This window comes from Bubalus kerabau, chromosome 16 (assembly GCF_029407905.1).
Source record: "Bubalus kerabau isolate K-KA32 ecotype Philippines breed swamp buffalo chromosome 16, PCC_UOA_SB_1v2, whole genome shotgun sequence".
Taxonomy (NCBI): domain Eukaryota; kingdom Metazoa; phylum Chordata; class Mammalia; order Artiodactyla; family Bovidae; genus Bubalus; species Bubalus kerabau.
The window spans coordinates 49,466,089-49,493,457 of NC_073639.1; the positions used below are offsets into that span (position 1 = coordinate 49,466,089).

General features: G+C 43.7%; 1 protein-coding gene across 6 annotated transcripts in view; it reads right to left on the minus strand.

The window, feature by feature from the left end:
• The window catches only part of SFSWAP (splicing factor SWAP), an 80,381-nt gene that overhangs the window by 31,387 nt on the left and 21,625 nt on the right, over positions 1-27,369 (minus strand). For 5 of the 6 annotated variants that reach the window (XM_055550686.1, XM_055550687.1, XM_055550690.1 and 2 more), the window contains exons 8-13: positions 11,649-11,889; positions 10,580-10,711; positions 9,916-10,009; positions 8,987-9,158; positions 1,952-2,182; positions 712-902 (exon numbers count right to left, since the gene is read on the minus strand). In XM_055550686.1, the coding sequence (XP_055406661.1) occupies positions 712-902; positions 1,952-2,182; positions 8,987-9,158; positions 9,916-10,009; positions 10,580-10,711; positions 11,649-11,889 (1,061 nt within the window). The remainder of the gene's footprint in view (positions 1-711; positions 903-1,951; positions 2,183-8,986; positions 9,159-9,915; positions 10,010-10,579; positions 10,712-11,648; positions 11,890-27,369) is intronic. The other variant, XM_055550688.1, reaches the window with a different exon arrangement.

Genomic DNA, 27,369 nt, shown 5'->3' on the forward strand with positions numbered 1-27,369 from the left:
CCTGCACCCAGAATGTGGTGTGCGTATGTGCATTCTGGGAATCTTCATCAGACTCTTGCTGACACCAGCTATACAGTACAGGCAGACCTCATTTTCACAGATACTATGGTTTGTTTTTTCCCAAATTGTTGCAATTCACAGATACTGTGTTTTTTTTCTTTTTTCTTTTTACAAATTGCAGGTTTGTGGCACCTCTGTGCCAAGCAAGTCTATTAAGGCCATCCTCCCAACGGCATATGCTTACTTCACATCTGTCTCACAGTCTGGTAATTCTTGCATTATTTCAAACCTTTTTCATTATTTGATCTGTGATCAGCGAAGTTACTACTGCAAAAAGGTTACGACTTGCTAAAGGCTCAGATGATGGCTGGCATTTTTGGGCATCAAAGGATTTTTAAATTAAAGTATAGATTTATCTTTCAGGCATATGTGCTTGCACACTTCAGAGACTACGGTATAGTGTAATAACTGTTACACACACGGGGAAACCAAGAAATGTGCGTGCCTCACTCTGCTGCCAGGTCTGGAACTGAACTCCATGGTCCCTCCACGGTCTGCCTGAACAGGCACTCCATCCCACGGGGGAGAGGAGCAGGGGCTGCCCACAGCCTTCACGCAGCTCGAGAGCTGAGAGGCTGCAGGATTCACACGCAGGTATTCTACCAATGGTGCTTAGTTCAGAGCACTGATGTGGACCCTTTTAAAACTCACCTCTACGCTGAAAGGACTCTCTTCAACTTTCCCGACTTCTGCTTCTGGCAGAGGATTTTTTAAGGTCTGTAAAAATAAAGCGGCTTTTCTTTTACGTTCTGCTTGGAGCTGTTTCTCCTTTGATTCCTTAGACGCTTGGGCCAGCTTTTCCCTGGCAGCAGCTGCCAGTCGATCCTCCAACTTTTGCTTTGCTTAAGGAATAAACAAAGAAAAAAGATGTTTAGAGCAAGCTGTATTTTATAAATACCTTGCTGTCTTAATTTTCACGGGCAGTAGCATGGCCATGAGATACAATGCAGTTACTTTAAAACATGAACATGATACTGATTTCAGGAAAGGTCAACAAAACAGGCAAACAGATTTCTCAGAGAATTAGTTTATAATGCTTATTATTAGTACTTTTCATAAATTTACTTTCAAACTCAAAGTCAGAAAGCTGATGGGGTTCCATAGCAGTGAAACCTGGAATGATGAGACTCTTGGAATGGTTCTTATATACAAGTGCCCAAACAGTCATACCAGGCAATGAACACTCTGTGAAAAGTGTTTTATGCCAAATGAACCGACACACAGTTGAGTTCACACGCAGTAAATGCAGATTTAGCAACACAGGCATGAACACATGTGTGCTGGGGAGAGGAACTACAGCATATCGCAAGTTCCAGGACCTCCTGTGGTTAAAGAGTTATCATTTATCAATGCTGTGTGATCTGTCTGTGTATACATAGAAAAAGCAATTCACAAAACCAGAAGAAGAGTGCTTATTTTGAAAGAAGGGTAGAACACTGCTGGTCACGCATCAGAGATGAGCGGCGGCCACACTGTGACCCATGAAGACGAGCCGCAGTCTGAAAACCAGCAGGGGCCCCGGCCCCTTCAAGGGTCCGATGGTTCTGTAGGGAGAGGCCTCACAGAAGGGCACCTGCTGGCCCAGAACATTAACCCGAGCTGGGAACATGGGCTGAGCATTTGCCCCAGGGCTGCTATTAAAGCACTCTTGGCCACTCTCAGCTCCTCCTCGGAAAACAAATCGCCGAGGGCACTGCATCTGAGCTTAATGAACAGCAGTGCTCCTCATTTGACTGAGAGCTTCTCAGCTGAACAAAAACATCACACAGCTCCCCAGTGGTCTGCTTCCAAAGGCTGGAGACTCTAGTCGGCAGTCCCGTACTTCTGGCTTAGTAGGTTAATCTTGTATGTACATACTTTTCTTTTAAGAAGTTTAAAACATTTGACAAACCTTGCTTTGCTTCTAGCTCCTCCTGGGTAAGTTGAGGCCGCTTCTCCTCAACAACTACACAGGGTGGGGCAACTGCCGGGTTAGTGTTTGTAGCACTACTAGAACTTTCTTGGCCTTCTTTGCTTTCTTCATCATCATCACTGTCATCATCTAGCTTAACACGATTTTTTTCCAGGGGAAGTAGATCATTTTCTTTGGCCTTGATTGCAAAGCTTATTGGAGCAAATGAAGCTATTGAGAAAAGGTGAAAATGGTAATACATTTTAAAGTAACTGGAAGCACAGAGCAAAAATCTCGGCCCCACCATTCACATGAGCATCAGTTGGTGGGAGCAACGTCTGGAGTGGAGCCACATCTTACGCAGAGGGAGGGTCTAGGGGCCGTAGGCAGTGCCCATGATGTCAGAGAGCCTTTAGAAGGATGTCACACACCCCAGGCCAGAGGCCAGATGCAGGGCACTGCAAGCACCGGCTCCAACTCGGGCCACGTCAGGACGCACACACCGAGTGCCAGCTGGGGTCACTTCAGGGCCAAATGGTCAATTTTTGTTGATATTTTCCTTCTTTTTCTGGGCTCAGCACATAGCTGAGTTTCCGTAAGTAAGCATATGATGCGACTCCACTATTAAAAGTTACTTCTAAAAAAAAAAAATCCCAACTATATAAAATAAACTTTTTTTTTTTTTTTTTTTTAAACAAAAGCAAGATAATCTCTTCCTTTATTCAGCAAACATTTGACTGGGTGCCTACTTTGTGCCAGGCATTATGTCAAACTATTCTCTGAACCTGTAAGACAATTTTAAACCTAAGATAACAAAAATTTAGGTGGTTCAAATTTTTTCTCTCCTAGAATATTTGGAATTTTTAATTTAAGAGAAATACAAAGGCCCAAAAGGAAACAATCTTCTTCCCCTTCCCCCCATCCACTCAACACTCACTCACTGGGTCCCTTCTTCCTCAGACACTATGGTAAATGGCTCCTAAGGACACCTAATTGGTTGTAATAAGATACTTTGTTTTAAAAACCATGTGTTATTACTGATGAAAGCTATTCAAGTAAACCTCAATGAAGGGTGATTTTAAGTGCAGCACAAATGCGCTGACTCTGAGAAGGAAGTGGATCTGGGTTAATGAAGGCAGGTTCTGAAGTGGCTGGGGTTGTGAGGGTGAGCTCACTCAGCTGACCCCCGAGGCATCCCCACTTTCAGCATTTTATGGTTCCAAATCCATGTGTGACTTGAAGCTGGCAAATAACCCGATCACCGACATATCATCATCTCTCGTCAATAATCACCTCAAGCTACAAAGCACACCCTAAGATGTTCAATGTTGGTAAACAAGATGTTCATTGTTGGGCTTCCCTGATGGCTGCGATGGTAAAGAATGTGCCTGCAATGCAGGACACCCGGGTTTGATCCCTGGGTCAGGAAGATCCCGTGGAGAAGGGAATGGCTACCCATTCCAGTATTCTTGCCTGGAGAATTCCATGGACAGAGGAGTCTGGCGGGCTACAGTCCATGGGGTAGCTAAGAGACACGACTGAGCAACCTAAGGCACATACAAAGCGCTTTTTTATAGTCAGAATCAAAGGGGCAAAATCAGTCTCTGTGTGGAGTATGCAATGCTATGCACTTGGACTGTGCAGGGTGGTGCACGTTCCTAATAAACCCCAGACAAAGAACACAGGAGGAAAAATACACTTTGTTGGGAGAGTCAATATTAATCATTTTACTGTGGTTAAGAACAGCCCTTATCTTTTGGAGATACATGCACTCACACTGATGGATAAAACGCCAAGATGTTGGGATCTGCTTCAGAATATCCTAGGGGTGGGCTGGACTGAGTGTATAGATAAAATTAGTCAGTGCTGGCCACGGGAGCTGGACGCTCAGTGCTGCACGTGTGTGTGGTGACTATTCCGCCAGGCTGTGTTTTTGTACCTGTTTGAAATTTTTCATAAGAAAAAAGTATCATAACATTAACCCTGTATTGCCTCTAGGTCTCTTTAATAAATCAAAGTCAAAGAAACATGTCACTATAAAAGAAAACTTCAGTTAACTGTTAATCAAAATTACTCAAGTGAACTTGGGGCTAAAGTACTATATCATAAAACAATTTTAAAACAATTACTCCCCATCTTCAGGCCTCCAAACTAAAATAAATTCAACCAACAAATACATTAAAAGGAAAACATCTGGAACACAGCTTAATGCACGCCAACACCATGCATATACTTTAAAGTGACTTAAAATAAGAGAACTGACTAATACGCAGTCGACACGCCTCACCTCACTTCACATTTGTGACCCCAGGAAGAGACAGAAATGAGCAAGCCTCCCCATTTACAGATAAGGAAGCAGGTTAAAAAGGTGAAGTAACTTTCTCAATATAGCTCAGCCAGAAAGCAGGCGATTAGGAATTACTTCCTTTGTAGAATTATTCAATTTACAACTATTGCTTCTACATGGAAGCTTATTTGCAAGTCACATCACAACATGTGAAGAGCACTTCTTACAGCCTTCAGTGTCCTGTTGTGTTAGGAGGCAGCCCAGGCTCCTGGCCACCTCTCCCACTGTGTTCCAGGCCAGCCCTGTCCTCCGACTGGAGCTGTCGCCCGCTTTTCCTCGCCTGGCTTTCTTCCTCGGCTCTCCTCAAATGAAGCCTCTCCTCGGCAGGGCCTGCTGGCCTCTCCTCCTTCAGGCCACTCTTCACAGTTTGTACTGCGTGTGTGGTCTGCTCACCTGGAGCCTGGAACAGGCAAGGACTGCAGCACTAATGTGGCCCAGGTCTGCACCGACTCTCAGGAAACACTTGTGCATGAACCCCGTGTCTGGCCCTCCGCCTTCCACATCAGACATGCTTCCTTTCTTAAGGTCATTAATAACTTTTAACTTCTATGGTAAAATATGTTCTCGGTGGGAAATTGTGAAAACATAGGTGAACAAAATGAAAGACCAACTGCAATCTGGATATGGGAAAAAAACGATCTGAATATCAGTGGATGGTTCCGAGGCACAAACATGTGCATGTGTGCTAATACAGGACAATGGGACCATGCTTTACAGGTTTTAGCCCGCTTATTATTTCCACTTAACAAGCGTAGACAGCTTTCCATGTCAAATACATCATTTTAATAAATGGCAGTCATATTCTTAGTGTGGACATGCCAGTTTATTTCAATCTCCCACAGCTGTTCCCACTTTTTTATTTTTGAATGCTCATGAGCCTTGTGATGAACACCTGGCCGAGACAGCCTGGGGAACCAGCCATTTCCAGGAGCGGGAGGGCGTCTGTGTTTAAGGTGGGTCTCCACCGTCAGGCTTCCTCCTCCAGAGAGGCCTTACCAACAACACTCCACGGACGGTGTGTGAGGGCCCAGACGCCCACACCCTCTCTTTTACTTTAACTTACCAAAGTGGAGGCAAAGAACAGTATCTTGTCAGTGAAGATATATTTTAAAAATCTGTTCACATACCACCTATTTTTCTTTTGTGAACTATCTTTTCGTGGCCTTTGTTTTTCTACTGCAGTGACTTTTCTTATTGATTCACAAGAGCTCTTCCTATAGCAAGGATTTTGACCTTTTATCTTCTGTTATTATTAGCAATCACTGCTGTCCTGACATTTGTCTTTCAACTCTATATGGGCCCAGCTCCCATCAGACCTATTAATCTTTATCATTTATGGCTTAAATTCTTAGGCAGTCCTTTCCAACTCTAAAGACTAGGAAAGAACTATCTAATTTTCTTCTCCTTTCATGGTTTTAGTTTCTGCATTTAAACACTTTGTCTGGAATCATTATTTATTGTCAAGTGGGGTGTAATAGTCTAATTTTTTTCAAATGGAGAGCCTGTTTTTTCAACATCAATTATTGTCATACTAGGGAAGCTGTCTCATAAGCATCTTGGGAACTGTGGGTGCTGTTCCGGCACCTGTCTGGTGCTAAGACTGGCTGTACTGGGAGATTTTGTGGTACGGTACCCCACTGGGACTTCTGCAAGGAACCCCACCTGCCCACACTTGCTCTTACTGCCCTTCCGAACCTGCTTCCATCTGAGAAGCTAACACCTGGGCTTCACAGGGCTCCTGGCCTGCACATTGCTAGGCTTTGTGAGGCTAAGGTACTGGGGCTCAAGAACTTTTAAACTTTCGATCTTTGGGCTCTGGAGGAGCTTAAATCACAAATTACCTTGACCTTGACTTTGTCCTGGCCTGCCTGATTTTAGAGGTATTTCATTGACCAATGTTTTCTAAATTCTTTTAGGCCTATAGATCTATTTTACTGCCTCTCTGGAGATCATTTTAGCAATTCATACTTTCTTAGACAATTTTATCATTTAGTTTCAAAATTTTCAAATTTAGTTATATATATTGTTTCTGTGTACTTAAAAATAAGTTTTTTTCTTCCTTTTTTTTCCATTATGTGTGCATTTGCTTTCTTTTCTACACTGTATTAAACTTGCACAATGATGAAAAGTTTTACTGGTCTTTTAGTATTTCCTCACTGATTTCTGCTTTTTTTAGTGATTTTCCTTTTCTGCTTTCCTTACATGCATTAGGTTCTTGAGTTGAATGCTTGGTTTGTTTTCATTTTTTCTTTACCAACACAAGCATAAGAAGTTATACGTTTTTTTTTTTAAGTTTTCACTACATTTGATAATTTTTTGATAATAGTCGTTTTCACTTTCTTTGACTATTTTAGGGCATGCCACATCTGTAAACTCTGCTCCAGCGTTTAGAATACTTTGCATTCAGAATCTGATATACCTTAATTCCCTGGCATTTAATGCCATAGATACATGTCTAATGTGCCAGCCTGCTCTTTTCCCCCTGTGGAGGACAACCTATTTTTCTTTCTAGATGGCTTTTCTTCCATCTTTATTCTTTTCCTTGGAAATCTGAGGTAAATTCTGAACTTGTTTTCTCATCCAATCTGATTTTGAGTGCTTTATTGTATTTTAAAAATTGGCAATCTTTTTGTAAATCTTTTCCAGATGTTGGATTATCAGTTACACTACTTTTACAGTACCTTTTAATTCTGTGAGAATAGAAATCAGAGAGTAAAAGAATTTTCCTATAACTTAGTAACTGCTTCCAAGGGCTCAGATGCATGTCCTTCTGAACTCTTGCTTCTTTGCAGGTGCAGTGACCTGTCTCAGGCAGGGTGGGTTCTGTTAGACACCTGCAGCTCTCAGGCGTCTCAGGCTCAGAGAGTGCAAGGAGGCGAGCACGGTTTCATCTGCTGAATTACCGGGCACTCACAGGGGAGTGGAGGGTGCCCCATGGAGGGCAGTAACCTTGGCTGAGGGGCTGACCCACTGCATTGGATCACACTGACAGGGCCCAGCTGCCCTCAGATGCTCCTGGCTGTTCTGGTCTTTGGCCTGCTCCCTTCTTTGGTTGACAGTGGGTTCTCCTGGGGGTCACTGTCACTGACTCCCCAAATGTCCGGCTTGTTCCTATGAACTCAAGTCCAGATGGGCCGGCTTGTCTTTCCTAAGCATGTTCCCCCAGCTTTTGGAGCAGTAACCAACCCTACCCTTCTTTTATAATTTTTAATTGAAGAATAATTGCTTTACTAGTAATGGTTTTTACTCTCTACTTACTACATTCTTTTGGTTATTCCAAGGAGAGTCTGAGGACAGCTGGGAGGGGTGAGAGATGAAACACGCATGCTCAGGGAACCTCCTATACTGAGAGGCTTACAGATGCTTTCCTACTCTCCTAAATCACTGGTTCCCTAGTTATTCGTTTGGGTCATTCTGGTCACTCTTGAGAACCTTGTCTTTGGTTGGTGGGAAAGGCCCTCCTGTGGTCCTGGCCCATCCTGCACCGCCTGCCTCTCCTCTCGCCCCAGCACTAGCTCCAGCGCCCCTCCTCCACCTGAGGCCACCAGTTTCACTGCAAACCTCCCACGTGGTTTCTGCTTCACACACTCCCCACACAGGGCAAAGAGACTCCTCTGATCTAAGCTGTAAGGTGTTTTGCCCCTGTCGGGAGCCTCAGGACCCACCGGGAGGGGAGAGCCCCACAAGCTGGCTGAGGCTACCTTGGTGGGTATGCCCCACTTGACACCTGAGTCGCTCGGACTGCTTCCCATCTCTGAACCAGCCACGCATTTCAGATGGCACCGCCCATGCCTGGGTGTGAGCCTGTTTCTGGGAGTCCCTTTCCCTCTGCATGCCCTTTCTTGTTCCCACTTGGTGGAATTCACTGCTTCTTCGCATGTTCTACCACACAGGGTTCTCTGCTAATGTGCCTGTGTCAGCTTTTTTCTTTCTATATGTCTGTCCTGGTAGACAAAAAACTCCTCCCAAGAACATAAAGGGAAACTGGAATGGAGTGAATGGAATACCGCCTGGTGAAAGTGAAGTCGCTCAGTCGTGTCGGACTCTTTGCGACCCGGTGGACTATAGCCTACCAGGCTCCTCTGTCCATGGGATTCTCCAGGCAAGAATACTGGAGTGGGTTGCCATTTCCTTCTCCAGGGGGTCTTCCCGACCCAGGAATCGAACCCAGGTCTCCCGCATTGGGAATACCTGAATGGAATACCGCCTGGTAGAGACCCTCAAGGGAACTGCTTTAACAAATAAAGAAAACTAATTCCATCGGCACAATAGTCTGAATGTAGTTTCAGAAGTCCAAGGGGGTACAAAACATTATTTGAAAAATTCTAAACGCTTCCATTAGCCCTAACACAAGAATAAACTGTTAAAAACAAATGTATACCTAAGATGAGTTTGTATCCAAATGACCCCAAATTCAAAATCAATAAAGTATTGGGTTGGCCAAAAAGCTTGTTCAGGTTTTTCCATAAGACAGTACAGAAAAACTTGAACAAACTTGTTGGCTAACCCATATGCTATGAAGTAAGCAAGTTTCATTACAGCAACTTAAAAGGGGCAGCCATTCCCTCCTGTCCTATGGTTGAAGGTAGCTGACCGTAAGTGGTCTAGCACTCTTCGTTGCTAATTTAAAGTGACACCTACGAGGTACAAGATCAAGAATGGAACTCTCGGTAGTGAGGACAGCGTACCTTTCACAAGCTTCCCGTCTGGGACAGCTCTGCTGGACGACGCCTCCTTCTTCCCTGAGGAGACACCTCTTCCCCCTGTGTCGGCTGCGTCTTCAGACACACTATCTTCCCCAGCGTCACTCGGCTTTTCAGGAGCAGGCTCTGCAGGAGTCTCTTCTGGAGCTGACACAGCCTGCAGAGGTTACAACATGACTCTGAACTGCTCACCGGAAATGATGCAGGATTTGTCAGGAAACAGACACAGAGTATGTATATTTCATGGGACAACAGCACTGCTATGTTACTGCCTAAGTAACACTAAGGAGCATACTTTCTAACTCAGATTTACTATTTTCTGATAGAACAGACTGAAAAGAGGAGTATAAGGAGGTATTTCCCCTCTAACACCATTTTGGGAACAAATGCCCACAACTTCTGTGGAAATGGATCACTGAGAACACATTTAGAACACCAAATTATGCCTGGAACCTGCAGATAAGTCGGTTTTCTTCAGTTTGAGGAGTCAGAGATAAAAACCTGAGGAAATCCACTGATATGTTTTCTACCAAAACAGGTTTTGAAAAACATCAGGGTGTCCGTGTAAATAAGGAGAGGAGAGGAGAGACAGAAGAAAGGATTATAAGGACAGGAAGAAATGCTTCCAACAGGTACCTAAGAATCAAACGTGGGGCCGTTTGCAGGGAGGGAAGTTGTGAAGGGAGCTGCTAGCAGGCGGCCCTCAAGGACAATGGTGGGCAGCACCCTTGACTGGACAAATGATCATCAATGAACTGTGAATGTGGTCAAAGGTTTTAACAGGTATAAAAGAGAGAGGGGGAGAAAGGTAAGTCAGTAAAAGCAAGACATCCATTACACCTAAAAGCAAGTGTAAAATGTATAAGCCCTATTAGTACACATCTTGAGAATAAGACCAGTCTTCCCACACATACCTGTGCATTCTCACCCCCTTCTTTCTGGAGGAAGAACTGCTTCTTAAACTCATAATAGGCATTATACTGGTGCCAAGGCTGCAGGAACTCAAACCTAGCAACAGAGAAGGGTTGAGCCATTCAACAAGACGCGCTCACTGCAACACCTCAGATCCGACCAACCACACCTGCTCCGACTTCACAGTGACCGACTCCTAGGATCTCAACAACCCCTCGTGGCAGCCACAACACCCCCCACACACTTTACAGACCCAGGAGACTGGGGCAGAGAGCTCATCCACAGTACAAAGATCACGCTGCAACCACAGCCTCCTGTTTTTACATTAACAATCTGAGCATGGAACATTATTTGATTAAAAACACAAGGTGAAGTTGGTTCTAAACTTCAACAGCAGATTCTTGAAAAGCATGAATTACCGACTTTTATTTTAGGCAGGTCCAATATTTTTAAAAAATGAAGCAAAACAAAATGAATGAATAAAAAATTGTAACAATAAAGAAGACCACCACCCCAACTCAAAGTAATTGAACAAGATGTATTTATCTAAACATAGGATTAAATATATATGTATATATATAAAGAATTATGTAGCTAGGTTAAAAAAAGAAGCTAAACTAAACCTCAAATACCATCTACCTATCCCATATAAACTCTTTCACTCACCGTTGATCATTCTTGGCCCGCACGCTGGTCTCAAACTTAAGGCCGTTCCTGGCCACGTACTCTGCCAACTTGTCAATCACAGGCTGGATGTCGGGGGGTGGGGGGATGATGGTGGCCACGGGAGCAAGTGCACTGCAAAGATGAACAGAGTCACACCCACAGCACTAGGCCCTCCCCCAGATCACTGGTCGGGGCAGCCGGCACAGCGGCTGGAGGAGGACTCGCACTGTCTCAGTTCCCACCAATAGGTAAGTTACACAGAGACAGGGATGCGCTTATCTGAGATGACTGGGACTCCGGGAACTAATCAAAGCCAACCCACTTGAAACAGGGACTGAAATATCATTGCTGATTGTGAAAATAGGGGTTTTACTCAAAGTGACACTTAAGGTCATGAAAATAGGATCATCTCCTCCCGTTTCCCTCCAATTGCTAATTCTCAGAAGTAACCAAGAATAAACCAAGTGTGGATTTTTTTATCTTAAAAATGCTGGCTAGCATAATTCATCACCCATAGTTTCATCTTTGACTTTCTAGCACGTTCAGAAAGTGGGTCATTTCTACAAAAATACCCAAGTGTTCTGTCAAGTTTCCTGAGCATATTTTCAGCACGTTCCAGTGCCTGGTCAACTAAGACACTCAGAGTCCCCTCCACACCACCCCTGACAAGGGTTGGGGGTTTAGTCCCTGCCGTGCTAGCTCTGTAAGTCAATGGTTTGCTGGGCTGACGGCCAGGTTACCATTTCCCACTTACATCAACTTTACGAAATCCGGGTTTTTGGCAAATAACTGGACTCCATACTGACTATGCCCTATACTGTCTACCTGAGATGGTGACACAAAGAACAGATGCTGGGGCTCCAGGGAGGGGTGTGGGATGCTAACAGTGAGGGAATTTTCTCAGTTGGTTAAATCTCACTGCTCTACATGCCTATGTCATGATCAACCCTGTAACGTGGGGACTTAGATAATAAATACTCAGATAACAGAGACCCTCTGTGTGACCCACATTACAAAGAAGCCCAATCCAAGAACACACATGCTCCAGGTGGTCAGCAGGAGAGCATACCTTGTGGTGATGGTGGTGGAGGTCACCCCACTGCTCGTCTCCGCCGTGGTTGGTGGGGGAGGTGGCGTGGTCCCTGGAGGGGGTGGGGCAGTGGCAGTCACTCCAGTGGAGCTGGACACGGCCACCCCGGCAGGCAGGGTGCTGTAGTAAGTGGCAACGTCAACCCCTGGAGGGGGAGGTGCCAGGCAGTAGGTGCCGTCTGGCAGCATGTAGTAGCTGTAGTACATGGCTGCCACCGTTGCTGTGAAGAGACACATTTTGAGGGCATGAGAGTGGCAAATGATGGGCCAGCTGACTAGAATACACAATGCAGGGAGAAAGGGACACTTGCTCAAATGCAGTGTCCCTTCTGTCCAATGTCAATCATGTATTGTCTTTATTTTTCTGATATAAGAAAGGATGCCCAGGGGGCAAAACAATTTGGAAGAACTGGACAATGTCCGGACACACACCCAGGAACAATGGAATCTGAACATGCACGGGGACATTCAGAGAAGCTCACTGCCTACACAGACTGCAGAATGGCAGATTAGGACAAACTCCCCCATCCAGTACACCAGCTCCCCTCCTTGTGTGTCTTGTGAGATGACCGTCTGAGGACTAAACCCCTCCACTGGCTTCCCTGTTTGACAACAACTCTCCACTCTTTACACTTGTTACTTTCCTCTTTTAAAAATTTGTCTTGGCATAAATCCTTTTCTTAGGTCTCCCAAGGTAACAGACACAAAAGCAAAAACAAACAAATGCAACCCAATAAAACTTAATAAGCTTTTACACAACAAAGGAAACTATAAATGAAATGAAAAGACAACTCACAGAACGGGAGAAAGTATGATGATGTGACCAACATGGGCTTAATTTCCTATATACAAACAGTTCATATATCTCAATAACAAGAAAACAAACAACCCAATCAAAAAATGGGTAGAATACCCAAATATATTTCTCCAAGGAAAACACACAATGGCCAATAAGCATACAAAAAAGATGGTCAACACTGTTAATTATTAGGGCAATGCATTAAAAATACAAGGTATCACCTCTCACTAGTCAGAAGGGCCATCATGAAAAAGTCTAAATAATAAATGATGAAGAGGGTATGAGAACAGGGAATCCTCCTACACTGTTGGTGGGAATGTAAATTGATGCTGCCACTATGGAGAATAGTATGGAGATTCCTTATTCCTTAAAAAACTAGAGCCACCCTATGATCCAGCAATTTCGCTCCTGGGCCTACATCCAGAGAAAACCCTAATTCTAAAAGACATGCACCCCAATGTTCAAAGCAGCACTATTTACAATAGCCAAGATATGGAAGCAGCCTAAATGTCCATCAATAGATGAATGGATAAAAAAGATGTGCTATATATGTACAATGGAATACTATTGTTGTTAAGTCGTGCCTGACTTTTTGTGACCCCATGGACTGTAGCCTGCCAAGACTCCTCTGTCCATGAGATTTCCTAGGCAAGAATACTGGAGCGGTTGCCATTTCCTGTTCCAGGGGATCTTTCTGACTCAGGGATCAAACCTGTGTCTCCTGCATTGTGGGTGGATTCTTAAAACTCAAGAGAATATTACTCATCCACAAAAAAGAATGAAATAATGCCATCTGTAGCAACATGAACGGACCTGAGATTATTACTTAGTGAACTAAGTCAGAAAGAGAGACAAATATATTTGATATCATTTACATGCAGAATGTAAATGGGCTTCCCTCATAGCTCAGTTGGTAAAGAATCTGCCTGCAATGCAGGAGACCCCGGTTTGATTCCTGGGTCAGGACGATCCGCTGGAGAAGGGATAGGCTATCCACTCCAGTATTCCTGGGCTTCCCTTGTGGCTCAGCTGGTAAAGAATCCGCCTGCAATGAGGGAGACCTGGGTTCGATCCCTGGGTTGAGATCCCCTGGAGAAGGGAAAGGCTACCCACTCCAGTATTCTGGCCTGAAGAATTCCATGGATACAGTCCATGGGGTCGCAAAGTGTCGGACATGACTGAGCGACTTCAACACAGAGAATCCAAAATATGATACAAATGAACTTATTTACAATAGAGAAAGTCTCATAGTCATAGAAAAGAATATCAAAGAGGGAAGGAGGAGACATAAATTAGGTATTTGGGATTATCAGATACATACTGCTATATATAAAATAGATAAAACAACAAGGTCCTACTGTATAGCACAGAGAGCTATCCAGTATCTTTTAATAAACTATAATAGAACTGAATCTGAAAAAGAACATATATTATATATAATGGATATAATAAACAAATCTGATACATATCTCATATACATACATGTATATACACGTATGTGTGTGTTTAGTCGTTCAGTTGTGTACGACTCTGCAATCCCATAGACTGTAGCCCACAGGCTCCTCTGTCCATGGGGATTCTCCAGGTAAGAATACTGGAGTGGGTTGCCATGCCCTCCTGCAGATCTTCCCAACCCAGGGATCAAACCTAAGTCTCCCACACTACAGGCAGATTCTTTACTATCTGAGCCACCAGGGAAGCCCATATACATCTGTATGTGTGTCTGTGTGTGTGTGTGTAGATATAAAAAACTGAATCACTTTGATGTACAGCAGAAACTAACACAACACTGTAAATTAACTACACTTCAAAAATAAACAAACATACATTCGTCTTGGAAGTAAGTCATCTCGTCTACAAAGCTGCGCTGCTCTGTAGCCACTGCATGTCCCCACCTCAGCACAGAGATGCACTGCAATTTACTTAGGAAGTCCTGATGGACACTGAGATCACTTTGGGGCTTTATTATTATAAACAGTGGCGTACAATAACTTCTTACATATTTTGCCCACACATGCTAGTATGTGTAAGACAAAGCCTATTTAAAGACAAACAGCAAAAAAAAAAATAAAAATAAAAATTCCTGTATGTTTATTCTTTTTCTTTTGGTGAGGGAAAAAAATTCAAAACCAGCAAAACCACAGAAGACCCAATGATCTAATTAAGCATTTAAATTTCTAATCCTGTTGTAGATAAGCAACTGGTTCTGACTACAGAGATTTAATTTCCTGTTCATTAGAGGATGGTGAAAGATTTTTCTAAGTAAGGAATTATATTTTGATTTTCAATTAACTTACTTTAAGACAAAAACACAAATAGCAAGAGCTATTCACTGCCAGTGGTGTCCAGCACTGGAGGCCATGCAGGGAAGATGCGGGAGGTGCAGCAGCTCCCTACATCCCCTAACAGCTGGATCAGAGCCCTGCCACCCTCGGCGGGAACGACTGCATAGTTCACATGCGCCGCGGGTGTATCCGCAGATGCTAATGACTTACTCTCTGTTAATTACACACGTCTCAATTCCTAGGTTGTGACTCTCTGGCTTGATGCTGTGCACCAACCACCGTTCACGTTGACAACAATATTCCACATTTTCAGAGCAGTGTGTGTGGCCTCAACATTATCTCTACGTGATCTTCAGCATGGAGACATTCAGACCACACCTCTGAAGGCAGGCGCGGGCAGAGATGAGACCACAAAGGGCTGGGCATTGAGGGAGGAAAGGGAGGTTAGCTCTCTAAGCCCAGCACTCAGCACACAGAGTTTGATGGGTGGACAAACTGATAGGACGTTCACATACAAGCTTTTCCTAACCAAAGGAGGTACCTGAATATGAAGAGAAGCCTCTGTGAGATAAACCATAACCTTGAAAAAATGGAATTACGTTTCCCTTCATCCCCTTCAGATAATCAAGCTACCAGGGTCTTTCTTCTCACCCCTTGGGCACAGCCACCATCAGAGGAGGAATGAGGCAGCATCAGCAAGATTAGAGTGTGCCCTGCCCCCCACCCCTCGACAGAGCACACCCCTGTGTATACTGGGGAGAGGGGACAGACAGCAAGTGCTGTCCAAAATGTCACACCTCAAGGAAAGGACACTCCACATCCTGTTCCAGACAGTTAGCCTCTTGCCTGAAAACAAGTCAAAATACATTTAAAAAATGTAGCCATAACCAATGAAACAAATATGAAATAAAAAAAGTCTGTAATTAAGTTTTGATTATATATTATGCAATTATAATTTAATGCATCCTTTATGTAATAGAAGTGAATAAATTATTTCAAAAACTGAGTAACATCCCTTTGAAAGTTTTGATATGAATATGCAGATTAACCATCAGTCTATACCTGAGCTACCCATCATATTAAATTAAAACAAAGACTAAAAATAGGCCTGCCAGAGAAATGGCAGATGAACTTAAGAACTCATCCATTACAAACGTCTAAAAACGTGTGCTAAAATAAAGGAGAAATTTAAAATGCATAGCTGAGCTCAGAAAGAAGAAAAGAATCCATCTCCAGGTGTGAAAATCAAACAAAGCTTCCAAACCCGAAGGCATCTCTTAAGCCTTGGGTTTACTCAGGATGTGGGGATTCCCAGCTGGAAACGGGGCTCAGGCTGCAAACCCTAGGGCCACCCCAGGATCCACTCTGGGGAGTCCTGCAGAGGACAGACTGGAATCAGAAACCCAGGGACAACATGTTCGGGATGCCCTCTCACTTCTTACACAAGAACTCTGTGAGTCCCTTCCAATAAATTCTAATTATACCTTGCAAAGGTGAACAGGAATTTGAAAATCCCTGTACATCCAAAAATAACCCTGATGGCAATGAAACATCGGAGGCGTGGTGAGCTGAGAATGCAGACTTGCTTGCTGCAAGGTGCCTGCTGGGGCAATGCCACAGCTGAGGACTCAACACTGTGGCCAATTATGAGGCTGTTTCTCCAAGATTCTCTGTGCATGGAATGTCACAGATGAAAAGATTTTAGGGAGAAAGTTGTTTCTCTTCTTTTCACCACAGACACTGAGGTCTGGGTGGATGTGACAGGGACAATCTCAGCAAAGACCCATGCCTGTCCTGTCTTGCCCCCTAGTTTATGGTGAACAGCACTGCCCCTCGTTTCTGACCCTGGCACCTCTAAACCGTGTCTTCTGCCTGCTATGAAGACCTTCCTAGTTTTTTTTTTTACATTCAACAAATAATAAACCCTGATGAGGATGTATAGAAAAGGGACCCCTTATACACTGTTGGTAGGAATGTAAATTAGTGTAGCCACTGTAGCAAACAGCATGGAGGTTTCTCAAAAAACTAAAAATCAAATAAACATATATTGGAAAAAAAGAAAATACTAACCTGAAAAGATACATACACCCTAATTTTCACAGCATTGTTTACAATAGCCAAGATATGGAAGGAACCTAAGTGTCCATCAGCAGATGAATGATAAAGAAAATGTAGTATATATACACAGTGGACTACAATTCAGTCATAAAAAAGAATGAAATCCTGCCACCCGCAGTAACATGGGTGGAACTGGAGGGCATTATGTTATAAGTGAAATAAGTCAGACAGAGAAAGACAAATACTATATGACATCACTTACATGTGGAATTTTAAAAACTACAACAGATTAGTGAATATAAAAAAGAAGTAGACTCACAGAAAGAACAGACTAGTGGTTACCAGTGGGGAGAGGGAAGAGGGGAGGGACAAGACAAGGATAGGAGATTAGTAAGAGGTACAAACTATAATGTGTAAAACAAATAAGTGTGACTTCCCTGGTGGTCCTGTGGTTAAGAATCCACCTGCCAATGCTGGGGATGTGGGTTCGATCCCTGGTCTGGGAAGATCCCACAAACCGTGGGGCAACTAAGCCCACGTGCCAGAGAGCCTGCGCTCTCTAACAAGAGAAGCCACTACAATGAGAAGCCTGAGCACCACAACTAGAGAGTAGTCTCTGCTCACTGCAACTTGAGAAAGTCCACATGCAGCAACAAAGACCCAGTGCAGCCAAAAATAAACAAATAAAAATTTAAAAACTTATTTAAAAAATTTACTAAAAAAATAAGCTACAAGGACATATTGCAAAGCACAGGGAACTCAGCTAATATTTTATAATAACTATTAATGGAATATAACCTTTAAAAATTGTGAATCACTATGTTGAACACCTGCAACTTACCACCTCTGCCCCAGGAGGCTCTGCTCTGCCTTCCTGAACACACATTGCTGGGGCTGTTCTCTGCAATCTGGGCTGTTGGCACAGAGGGCCGTGCCAGACCACCTGCACAGCTCCCAGGACAGAGCAAGCACCAGAGACATGTTTAGAGTGAAGCCTGCTGACTGAAGGGCGCATGCGCCTCCTAAAGACCCTTGGGCTGAGACATTCTGCAAGAGCGAGAAGCTGGGCACGCGACACCACCCCACAACACTCGCTGAAGACGTGCACTTGCCCTGTGGGGCCTCACAGCTCTTTAAGTCCTTGAAACCCTTTAAAATGACCACCAACTAAAGCACATGTGTTTTTGTGTATAGCTCCCAAGTCAGAAATTCTTCTAAGTTTTGACAATGCCTGGACCAGATGGCGCAAAGAACAGACAGAAGTCTGGTTCCTGGGAACTTACCACCGTGTCCCAGACTGAACTGGGGCGGGGGGCAGGGGCAGAGGGAAGGTGCAGGGTTCCAAAGGTCCCCTGCGGTTCCGTTTCCCCCTGAGCTTCCATGACAGACTGCTCCTTACTAGGTCTGCTGTTGATCTCAGGATTTTCTGTGAATTTTCCAAGAGGGGATTGGATTTCACCCCAAGTTAAATGTTGATGTGATTTTAATAAAAATCACTGAGTACCACAAACACCTACTCCAAATAAACCCAAGACAGATATTTCAGTGAGGGTCTACACTTTCCAAAGGCAGGTATAGTTATATGGAAAAAATTAAGTGGCTTAAAAGCACCAGGCACATCCTTAAGCACTTCCTCCTCGATACTGTGCGTGCTTAGACAGCTGTAGAACCCAGGGTCACAGAGACCTGCCTAATTACTTCAAAGCCCTTCTATTCAGTTAGCTTCTTGCAAAAATCAGAGCTAATTTACTGATATCTGTATGCAACCTTAAATCTCATATAAATAAATCTAACTCTCAGAAGAGAACGTCAGCACTGGAAGGGTTCTTGGAGATTAGAGACCTGGTGAGCAATACTTGCTGTCAATTCTGGAAGATAAACATGTGTTTGTATTAAAAATGAAAATAGCTTTCCTGAGTTCTGTGGAGAAATGAGTAAATTCTTAAAAAATCGATCCACTCTATTCACATGAGAATGTGAAGCAGCAGCACTGTGTTACCAGCTGAGCGGGCCTGGGCAGCAGCAGCTGCGCCCCCTCAAGGTCAGCGCCTGGCCCCCTAGCCTGCATCCCAGGACTTTTCTAATAAGTTCAATGACTTTAAATCCTGTTTATACTTGCTGATTCCAGAACTGCCATCTCCAGCCCTGAGCTGAACTAGTACATTAAGTGCCTACTCAACACCTGCACTGGGACATCTCCTAAACCTCACAGATGGACTGTGTCCAGAACAGGGTTGTCCCCACACATGGACATCTCCTGCTTCCTGCAGCTGCATCAAGCCTCCTCCCACCGGGTCATCCTGGCTTCCGTGGTCTCTCAGACCCATATTTGACTCCCCAGAATCAGATCTCTTTTGACCGCTGTCCCGGAAGCTCCAGGGTCCCCTTCCTCAACTAGACAGAGCCCTTCCCGCCCACCCAGCCAGATTACTCCTCTGCTGGGAACCCTCCCCAACAGGTCCCCAGCCACGCTCCCCTTCTGTGAGGCACCTGCCTTCAGGCCTCGGGGCCCTGAAAGCCTTGGTTCAAGGGCTTCCCTGGCTCCATCCGCCAGCACTGTGCACTCACTCCCCCAGGGCTCTTGTTGATTCTGTGATGCTCCGCAATGGAGGAAACACTGTTACGGCTATCCCCAGCATCGGATGCCCACGATGCCAGCTTGTTCAATGACCGTATAAATCACAAGAGGAAGAGCAGGAACTGGAATGACACGGAGCAAAGACTTCTAGGAGAGAGAAGTCTGGAACCTTCTGAACTCTGAGGGGCAATATTCAACCCACAATTCTGGGTCCATCCAAATGACCTATCATGTTTGAGAGCAGTATCCAGACATTTTCAGACATTCAAGGATTAAAAAAATAAAAAAAATCGGTCTTCTTGTGTACCCTTTCTTTCTTGGCAAACTACTGGAGGATGTACTCTAGTAAAATACAGGAGTAAACAAACCAACCAGGAGAAAACAGCCCTAACACAGGAAAGCAATGCCTGGAAGTCACCGGAACATCCTGGGCTGCAGGCTGGGAACAGGGCCTGTCTAGACTGGTACCCAAGGCATACAGCTCAGAAACACAGTTGTCAGTCACCACAATGTGGACCGTGAATGCAACCACTAATATCACAGAGAAGTTGCCGCAGAAGCAAACACGAAGCATGAAGCATCAAGACTCGCTTAAAAAGATGGCACTGTTAGCAAGCACCCACATCACTCACTGTCTCTGCAAACTGGAGGCGAGGAAGTCAAAGCAGTGACCTGGCTGACTGTCCTGGCACCTGATAGCTGGGGCTCCTCTGACAGAGATCAGGACAGAGAGACAGGTCCAAAACTTTGCAGAGGAATCGAATTGGTGCACAGGATTCGTGAATAAACTATTTCTGAATTGTTCCCTTTTGAATTTTGATTAGGAAACAGAGGTTTAAATATATTAAAGTTACAAAGTAGCCAAAACCAAAACTAAACGAGTGATATGAGCAAAATTTAGGGTATTAGAGCAGACTTCACAGGGGCACAAGTGAGCCGAATCATCATTTGTCATAGCAAGAGAGATGTCAGAGAAAATCTAGAGCTGATAAATCCAGAAACGGTGCTATAAATGCATTATTCAGAGATATGGAGGAATCCTCAAAAACTTGCAACAGTTAAAGCATTTATTATTTGACTTGAAAATATATGTTTTACTTTGGAACACTTTTAAAAATTATTTTAATCAAAGAGATAAGTAATTTATCCTATTTACCATAGTCTGAGCTCAGGCCAAAGAGTTCAGAGTTCAACATTATTCATTCTCGTCTTCAATGTATTACTTCATGGTTAGTCTTTCCTTTCCTCGGTCCATCCAGCCAATATTTGCGTCAGAGAGGCACCTGAAGCTGGGGATCCAGCAGTACCCACGACAGACAAACCCCACCCTCTGGGATCTTCTGTATGGCAAGTCAGAGTATGAAAGTAAACCAGGGGATAAACAAAGTAAGCTCCAGTTCTGACAAGGGTTATGGAAACATAGAACAGGGTATGTGAGAAGAGGATGAACTAGAGGAAAGGACACTGTGCAAGGCCAGGGAGACCTGACCTGAGCAGCGACAGCTCTGAGCAGCAGCATCGCAGGCCGACGAGGAGCCAGTGCAGGAGCCCTGTGGTCAGCACCCACCGCACAGGAAGCACAGTGTGACGGTGCAGGGCAAGGCGCAGAGGGGAGGCAAGTTTCCGGAATTTAAACGGCATGGGAAATCAAGAGAACGGTTTGCGTAGGGAGGTGCCAGGGCAGCTTCCACTGACCGCCACAGGAAGCATAGGCTACGGGAAGGCTCCCCAAGACTGATAGGGGCTGCAACAGATGACAAGGCCAGAGAGACAGTAGTGTTATGTGGTGAGGAGTGTCAGATTCGAGAGAGGCCCTGAACGTGATCCCCAAGGATGCGCAGCAAGATGTGGGAATCGGGAGGAGAAAACTGAGGTGACGCCTGATGCTCTAGCCTGAATGACAAAGTGAAGGTTGGTGCTGTGCCCTCAAACAGGGGCATGGGGGGGCCAATACAAGAGTCCTGCTCTGCATGCACTCAAGTTAGGGGGTGATGGTGAGAAGGCAGGTGCGGCGGGGGCTGGAAACACACAGACACTTCCTACCACAACAATACACTGTAAATGCTGGAGTCTTAACGAAACAGGTCTTTGCTATAATGTTAAAGTTTGTAGGGCTATCATACTCATAAAAAAGGAGTAAATAAAATAAGAATACTCATATTCAGGTAAAGTCTCTTAAGTAATTTTGGGATAGACCAAGGGTTGGTAAATTTTCACTACAGAAACTCAGGTAGTAATTATGTTAGGGTCATGGATCAAGCAGCAACACCGAGGATATTATACAGGCACTTAATAGTGAGTAAAAACAAAATTCCCACATATTTTTAAATTGCTGAAATTCAAAATACAGTAAAAATAATTGAGTGCAAGTTTTTTTGGGGGGGAGGAGCAGAGGTCCATTAGTGGGAAGAATACAAATCCTTTTACACAGTAAAACTTCCACTGAATTGGGGTTCATAGTGTCCCCATCACCAAGACAACTGTAAAGCCGTCTTAGCTCATGGTCACACACACAGGTGGTGGGCTGGATTCTGTCTGCAGGTTGTGGTATGTCACCTGGGAGAGTGTCACACACCTAGCATTTTCTATTTACTCTGAAGCTAAAACGCTTTCCCCTCCACAAGTGGAATTTTTGTTTTAAAAAAGTTAACTGCAGATCTTACTTCCCTGACCAGGGATGGAACCCTCAGCCCCTGCAGTGGAAGCATGGAGTCTTAACCACTGGACTGCCAGCAAACTTCCCAGCCCAGTGTTCAAGGGAAAAAAAAAATCCCAAACAAAAGGAGACCTGTTCTGCTGTCATCAAACTGGAAGAGGAAAATCTGAAGACTTCTGTAGTGACGCTGAGAATATCTCACTTGTAAAGCTGAGAAACCACTCAAGGGGATCAGTTTTAGACATGTGAACATGTGACTCTGGAACTTTAAGGCCAGTGTTAAAAAGTAATCGCTCTATTTTTTGCAAATACAAGTTATTTCTCAGGATGCCCTGTCTCCAACCATTACTTAAAGTCTCCATCAGTGACCCTCAAGCAAAATGATCTGAATATTTTATACTGTGTTTCGGTTCTGGAGACAAGTTACATAAGAACGGATTCTGGAGAGTCTGGGTGGAGAAGGCAGGAGGCTCAAGTGTGTGACCAGGAGCCCAGGGTGAGGCGAGGCTGCGGGGGTGTGGGGGGCGACTTGGGGAAGGACATCTGCTCCAGGGCATTGTTAGGATCCCAGGAGAGAGGAGAATGGAGTCTCCAGAGGAGCTGCACTTGGAAGGGCAGACAAAGCATCTCAGAGCAGGTGTGAATGGTGTAGAGGAGGGGTGCCCGGTTCTGGGACTAGAGGTCTGGACAGAGCTGCCAAAGTAAGCAGGGTGAGGGGTGAAGGGGAAGGTGAAAAGGAAGAGGCCCCGCAAAAGGAATCCAGCAAGGAACATGCCACGTAGACAGCAAGGAACTGAGTCTGGAAGGAAACAGAACCCAAGCAACCTTTTGAGTTTTTGGGCCACAGATGAATCTGGAGAGACAGGAATTCAATCGAGCACAAAGAAAGGAAGTAAAGCAAGCAATGAGATGGAAGGGATCATGCTGAGCAGGGTCAGGAACCAGGCCTGTGTGTCTGCTTCAGCACAGCCTGGGAGAGCTCAGGATGGCTTCGCAGTTTCAAATGGTTCAAAAACAACCCAATAAAACAACATTTCACGATGCAAATATTCTACGAAATTCAAATTTCGGTGCCCATAAATCAAGCTCTATCAGGCGCCGTTACACGCCTCTGTTCCCAACAGTCAGCGCAGCTTTCACACTCCACCAGCAGCGGTCACAGAGCGCACTCAGTCACCACACTAGAAACACTTACGTCTGGACCTTTACAGGAAAGGTTTGCGAACCTTGCTGAAGAGCTTAGAAAACAAACTGAGGACCCAAACACCACTGCTATCAAGCTGGTACATTTTAAACTATAAGGAACAGAACAGTCACAGCTGAAAAAAATCAAAGTAAGGAGAAGATGGGACAGGAGGTGGACGTGATCATGCTGAATGCCAAAGGGAAACCGAGATTAAAACAAAAAGAGAAAATTACAGACATGGAAGAAAAAGATGATCCAAAATAAGGAAGGTGGCATCTTTTAAAAGACATTCAGAGGTACAAAATAATTTCCCTGAAATGAGAACAGAATCTTCGACTGAAAAGGGTATGCAATAAATTCCAGGAAAACTGAGGACTTCATTGAAAGTTATTAAAATTTAAGAACAAAGAAAGAATTCTTAAGGTATTCAGTCAGAAAAAGCAGTCTCTTAAGGGGGGAGATGGAGCTGGCGACTCTTTCCCTTTTCACAGCAACACTCAGCAATTCTCCCAAGTTCCAAGCAAGTGTGAGTAAGTGAACTATTCTCAGCCAAGTTGCTATTTATGTCAAAGGGCAACACAGACAACACGAACATGCGATCTCAGAGAACAGCAACCAGGAGCAACTAATGAAAACCAAAAGACTTACCTACACAACTAGTCAGTGGCAAAAGTCAGCCAACCTAGGTTTCTCTGAGAGGAAGGACCATGTGAAATTCCAGTTCACAAAGATCTCGGAGAAAGAATACGCAACCCAAGAATTTTATACCCAGACAATTTTTCCTTTCTACACCAGGGTCAAAGGCAGGTACTTTTAAAGTATGTATGAAATAGAAACCTTGCAAAAAAACTACTTATGAAATTCTAATGACCAAGAAATGAATGAGATAAAGAACTCAAACAGAGATGCTCTGACAAAAAATCTAACCCAAAGAACTCAGAATAATCAACCAGGGAATTATGGTTACAGAACTGAACATAAACACTATTTTTAACTCTCACAATCTAAGCATATTTCTTTAAAAAGACAAAAACAAAAAACTAGTTCGTGAAGGGGTAAAGGGAAGGTATTTTAATGAGGACTTAATTTTCTCTAGTTACTTAGTTGATTAATAACGTCTAAGATAAAAAATAAAAAGCTTAAGAAAAAAAACACACACCCTACAATTCCAACCTCTCCAATGTTCTCTTAAGCTTTAGAACTGAATTCTTGGAAGAAACTTTTATCTGACATTCAGGAATTACTTCACTTTGATTTTGATTATAGGTTCTTCAGCCAAATTCAAGTAAAATTATAAAGCTTATTTCCACTGTAACACAAATATTTCTATTTACACTTAAGTTTTTAAAAACATCTTTTCATAAAAATTATCTTTGTATCCTAAAGATGTGAGCTTTCTTTTTTCCCCCTTTGTCCCCACGATTACCTCAGTCTTTTCCCCTGTCAATGATGTTTACCTAGTGTTAAAAATGGCTATTTCTGGATGGTGGCATCTTTTACTTTTCCCCTTTCCCCCTTCTACTTCTCTTGAATTATAATAAAGCCATTTCTAAAGGAGAGTTTGGAAGGTAAGTAAAGCATTTCAAGGTCATGACTTTGCAGGGAAAAAAATGCTAAAAGCAACAGCAAAATCACATTTTAAAAACTGGGAAGAAGCAAGAAAATTTCTACTGCAGCCACGTGATGTGGTTTAATTTCACTTAAGCTATTTATAGAACTAAAAAAACTGAGTTGGCATTTTAGTTTAAAAAACACACATGCTATAACAGTGGGTAGTATTTCAGCATTACTGCTTCCTGCATAATTAATTTTATTTATTATGCTCTTTGGTAAGGATTTATAGCTAAACAGTATAGGACAGCCAAATAAGAACAGCTAACAGCATGAATGACAGACAGCTCTCTGTCAGACTAATAAGTGAAAGAGATTGAGTTTCATATATCTATATTTAAGGAACTTCGAGGAAAAATTCTTTTAAAATAAAAACAGATGCTTTTCTTCCTAGACTGCCAAATCTAGGGAAATCTCTGATCAGCACAAAGTAAATAACAAAGGACAACTGAGTACATTCTAAGGTTATTAAACACCAAGTCATATAAAAGACAGAAAAACTTAGAGACTCCAGCTACCTAGACGGGCCCCAGCAGGTGGGCACCACAGCATTTGTTTTCTGGGATAAAAGCTGCCACAGGGACTGCTTCAGCCTCAACAGAATACAGGGAGAGCTGACAAAACAGTCCTGTCATTAAATCACAGAACTGCAAAGAATTAACTCAGGCTACCAGTGTTTCAAAATAAGCCTCACCCAAATCTGTATTTTTTCTGAGAAGGTTTAAAGGAGTACAAACGGCCAAGGAAGGAGTCACTCTCCTTGCCCTGCACTTTATTTTTCCAGGTCCTCTTCTGAGGGCACCGTGAGTACCAGTTTCTAACCTCTCTTTCCACTTCTGAACTGAATGCTGATGGTCTCACACCAAAACCTATTCCTGGGCCTTCTGCCCTCACCCACACCAAGCGCTCCAGGCAGGGCCTCCATCTCCTCTCTAACTCCAGCAGCCCACCACACACATGCATGCCCTGATGCTTATTCCATTAGTCTTCCTTGAAGGACACAGAGGGCAGCTCAGCCTTGTGCTACTAATAAAAATCTTTTTTACAATGAACATTCTTTTTTTTTTTTTCTTTTTAACTATGTATTTGGTTGCTCTGTGTCTTAGCTGCAGCATGTGGGCTCTAGCTCCCTGACCAGGGATCAAACCCAGGCCCCCTGCTTTGGGAGCACACAGTCCTAGCCACTGGACCACCAGGTGGTGGTGACGGTTTAGCCACTCAGCCGTGTCCGACTCTTGTGACCCCATGGACTGCAGCTTGCCAGGCGCCTCTGTTCATGGGATGCTCCAGGCAAGAGCACTGGAGTGGGTTGCCATTTCCTTCTCCAGGGGATCTTCCTGACCCAGGAATCAAACCCAGATCTCCTGAATTGCAGGCAGACTCTTAACCAACTGAGCTATAAGCGAAGTCCCACAGTGAACATTCTTGTAGCTCAATCTTTACACATATATTTGTAGAAATATAGGAGAAATAAAGGAGAAATTCTGGGTCAAAGGCAGGTGCATTTTAGTTCTGGTCTACACTGTCCACTTGCCCCCCACTCTGCTGGATACAAGCCTACACTCTCACCAGCAACAAGTGAGTGCTGTCAGCCTTGTCCTTTGCTTATGTGACAGCTGAAAAACGGCATGTCACTGCAGGGTCATTTGCATCTCTTTTATTTAATCTGTGATTACTAAGAAATTAAAAAAGGTATACTCAAAAGAACATTTTCCATAGCCCAGAAACTTCTATTTTATCTTGAGAGATATAATTTCAAAGTATTCTCATGTGCTTGAGAATGGATATTTTTTTATCATAATGAAGTCTCAGATTCTTCATATATTTGCTGTAGCCTGATTTAAAAGAAATGTTGGATTTTATTTTCTGTGGAGGTTAGTTAGGTTCTAAAGTCAGCAGATACGATGCCATTTGAGTGAGCAGCAAGGGTAAACCTTTAAAAAATAAAATTGTATGGTCATTTTTACCTTTGTGAATTATTCATACTACAGTTCATTTTTTCTACTGGATTGTTTTTTTCCCTACTTGACTGTAAAAGCTGTTTGTGTATTATTAGTTTTTTCTGCTTTCTTGATGGTTTTATTTTTTTCCTTTAGTTAAATATCATGTCTGTTGGTTTAAATAGATGATTCTTTATCTGTTAAAGTATACTTACTTTCCTGAGACTCTCACATCTGGCACTTAAACCTGGAAGCGATTCTGCTGTTACATAAAAGGCGAGGTTTTAAAGGGATCTTTTCTGAATAGCTTTTTCCTGACACCATGCTTTTCATAAGCCAGCCCTTCCTCATTTGAACCTGTCTCTGGGGGGCTCATTCATCCTCTCCCTCTGAAGAGTCTCCTAGGATTTGTGCTGGCGAGGCCCCAGGAGGCACTAACACACCAGGCCAGGGCATTCCTCCTTAGAAGGCTGAGCCTTTCTGCTTTTACCAGCAGAGTTTTTATCTTTTAAACATTTTCCAGTTAAATGTACTGGAATGTAGGTATTTAATTAAAATGTATGCAAACAGATGAAATCTGGGTGGGAA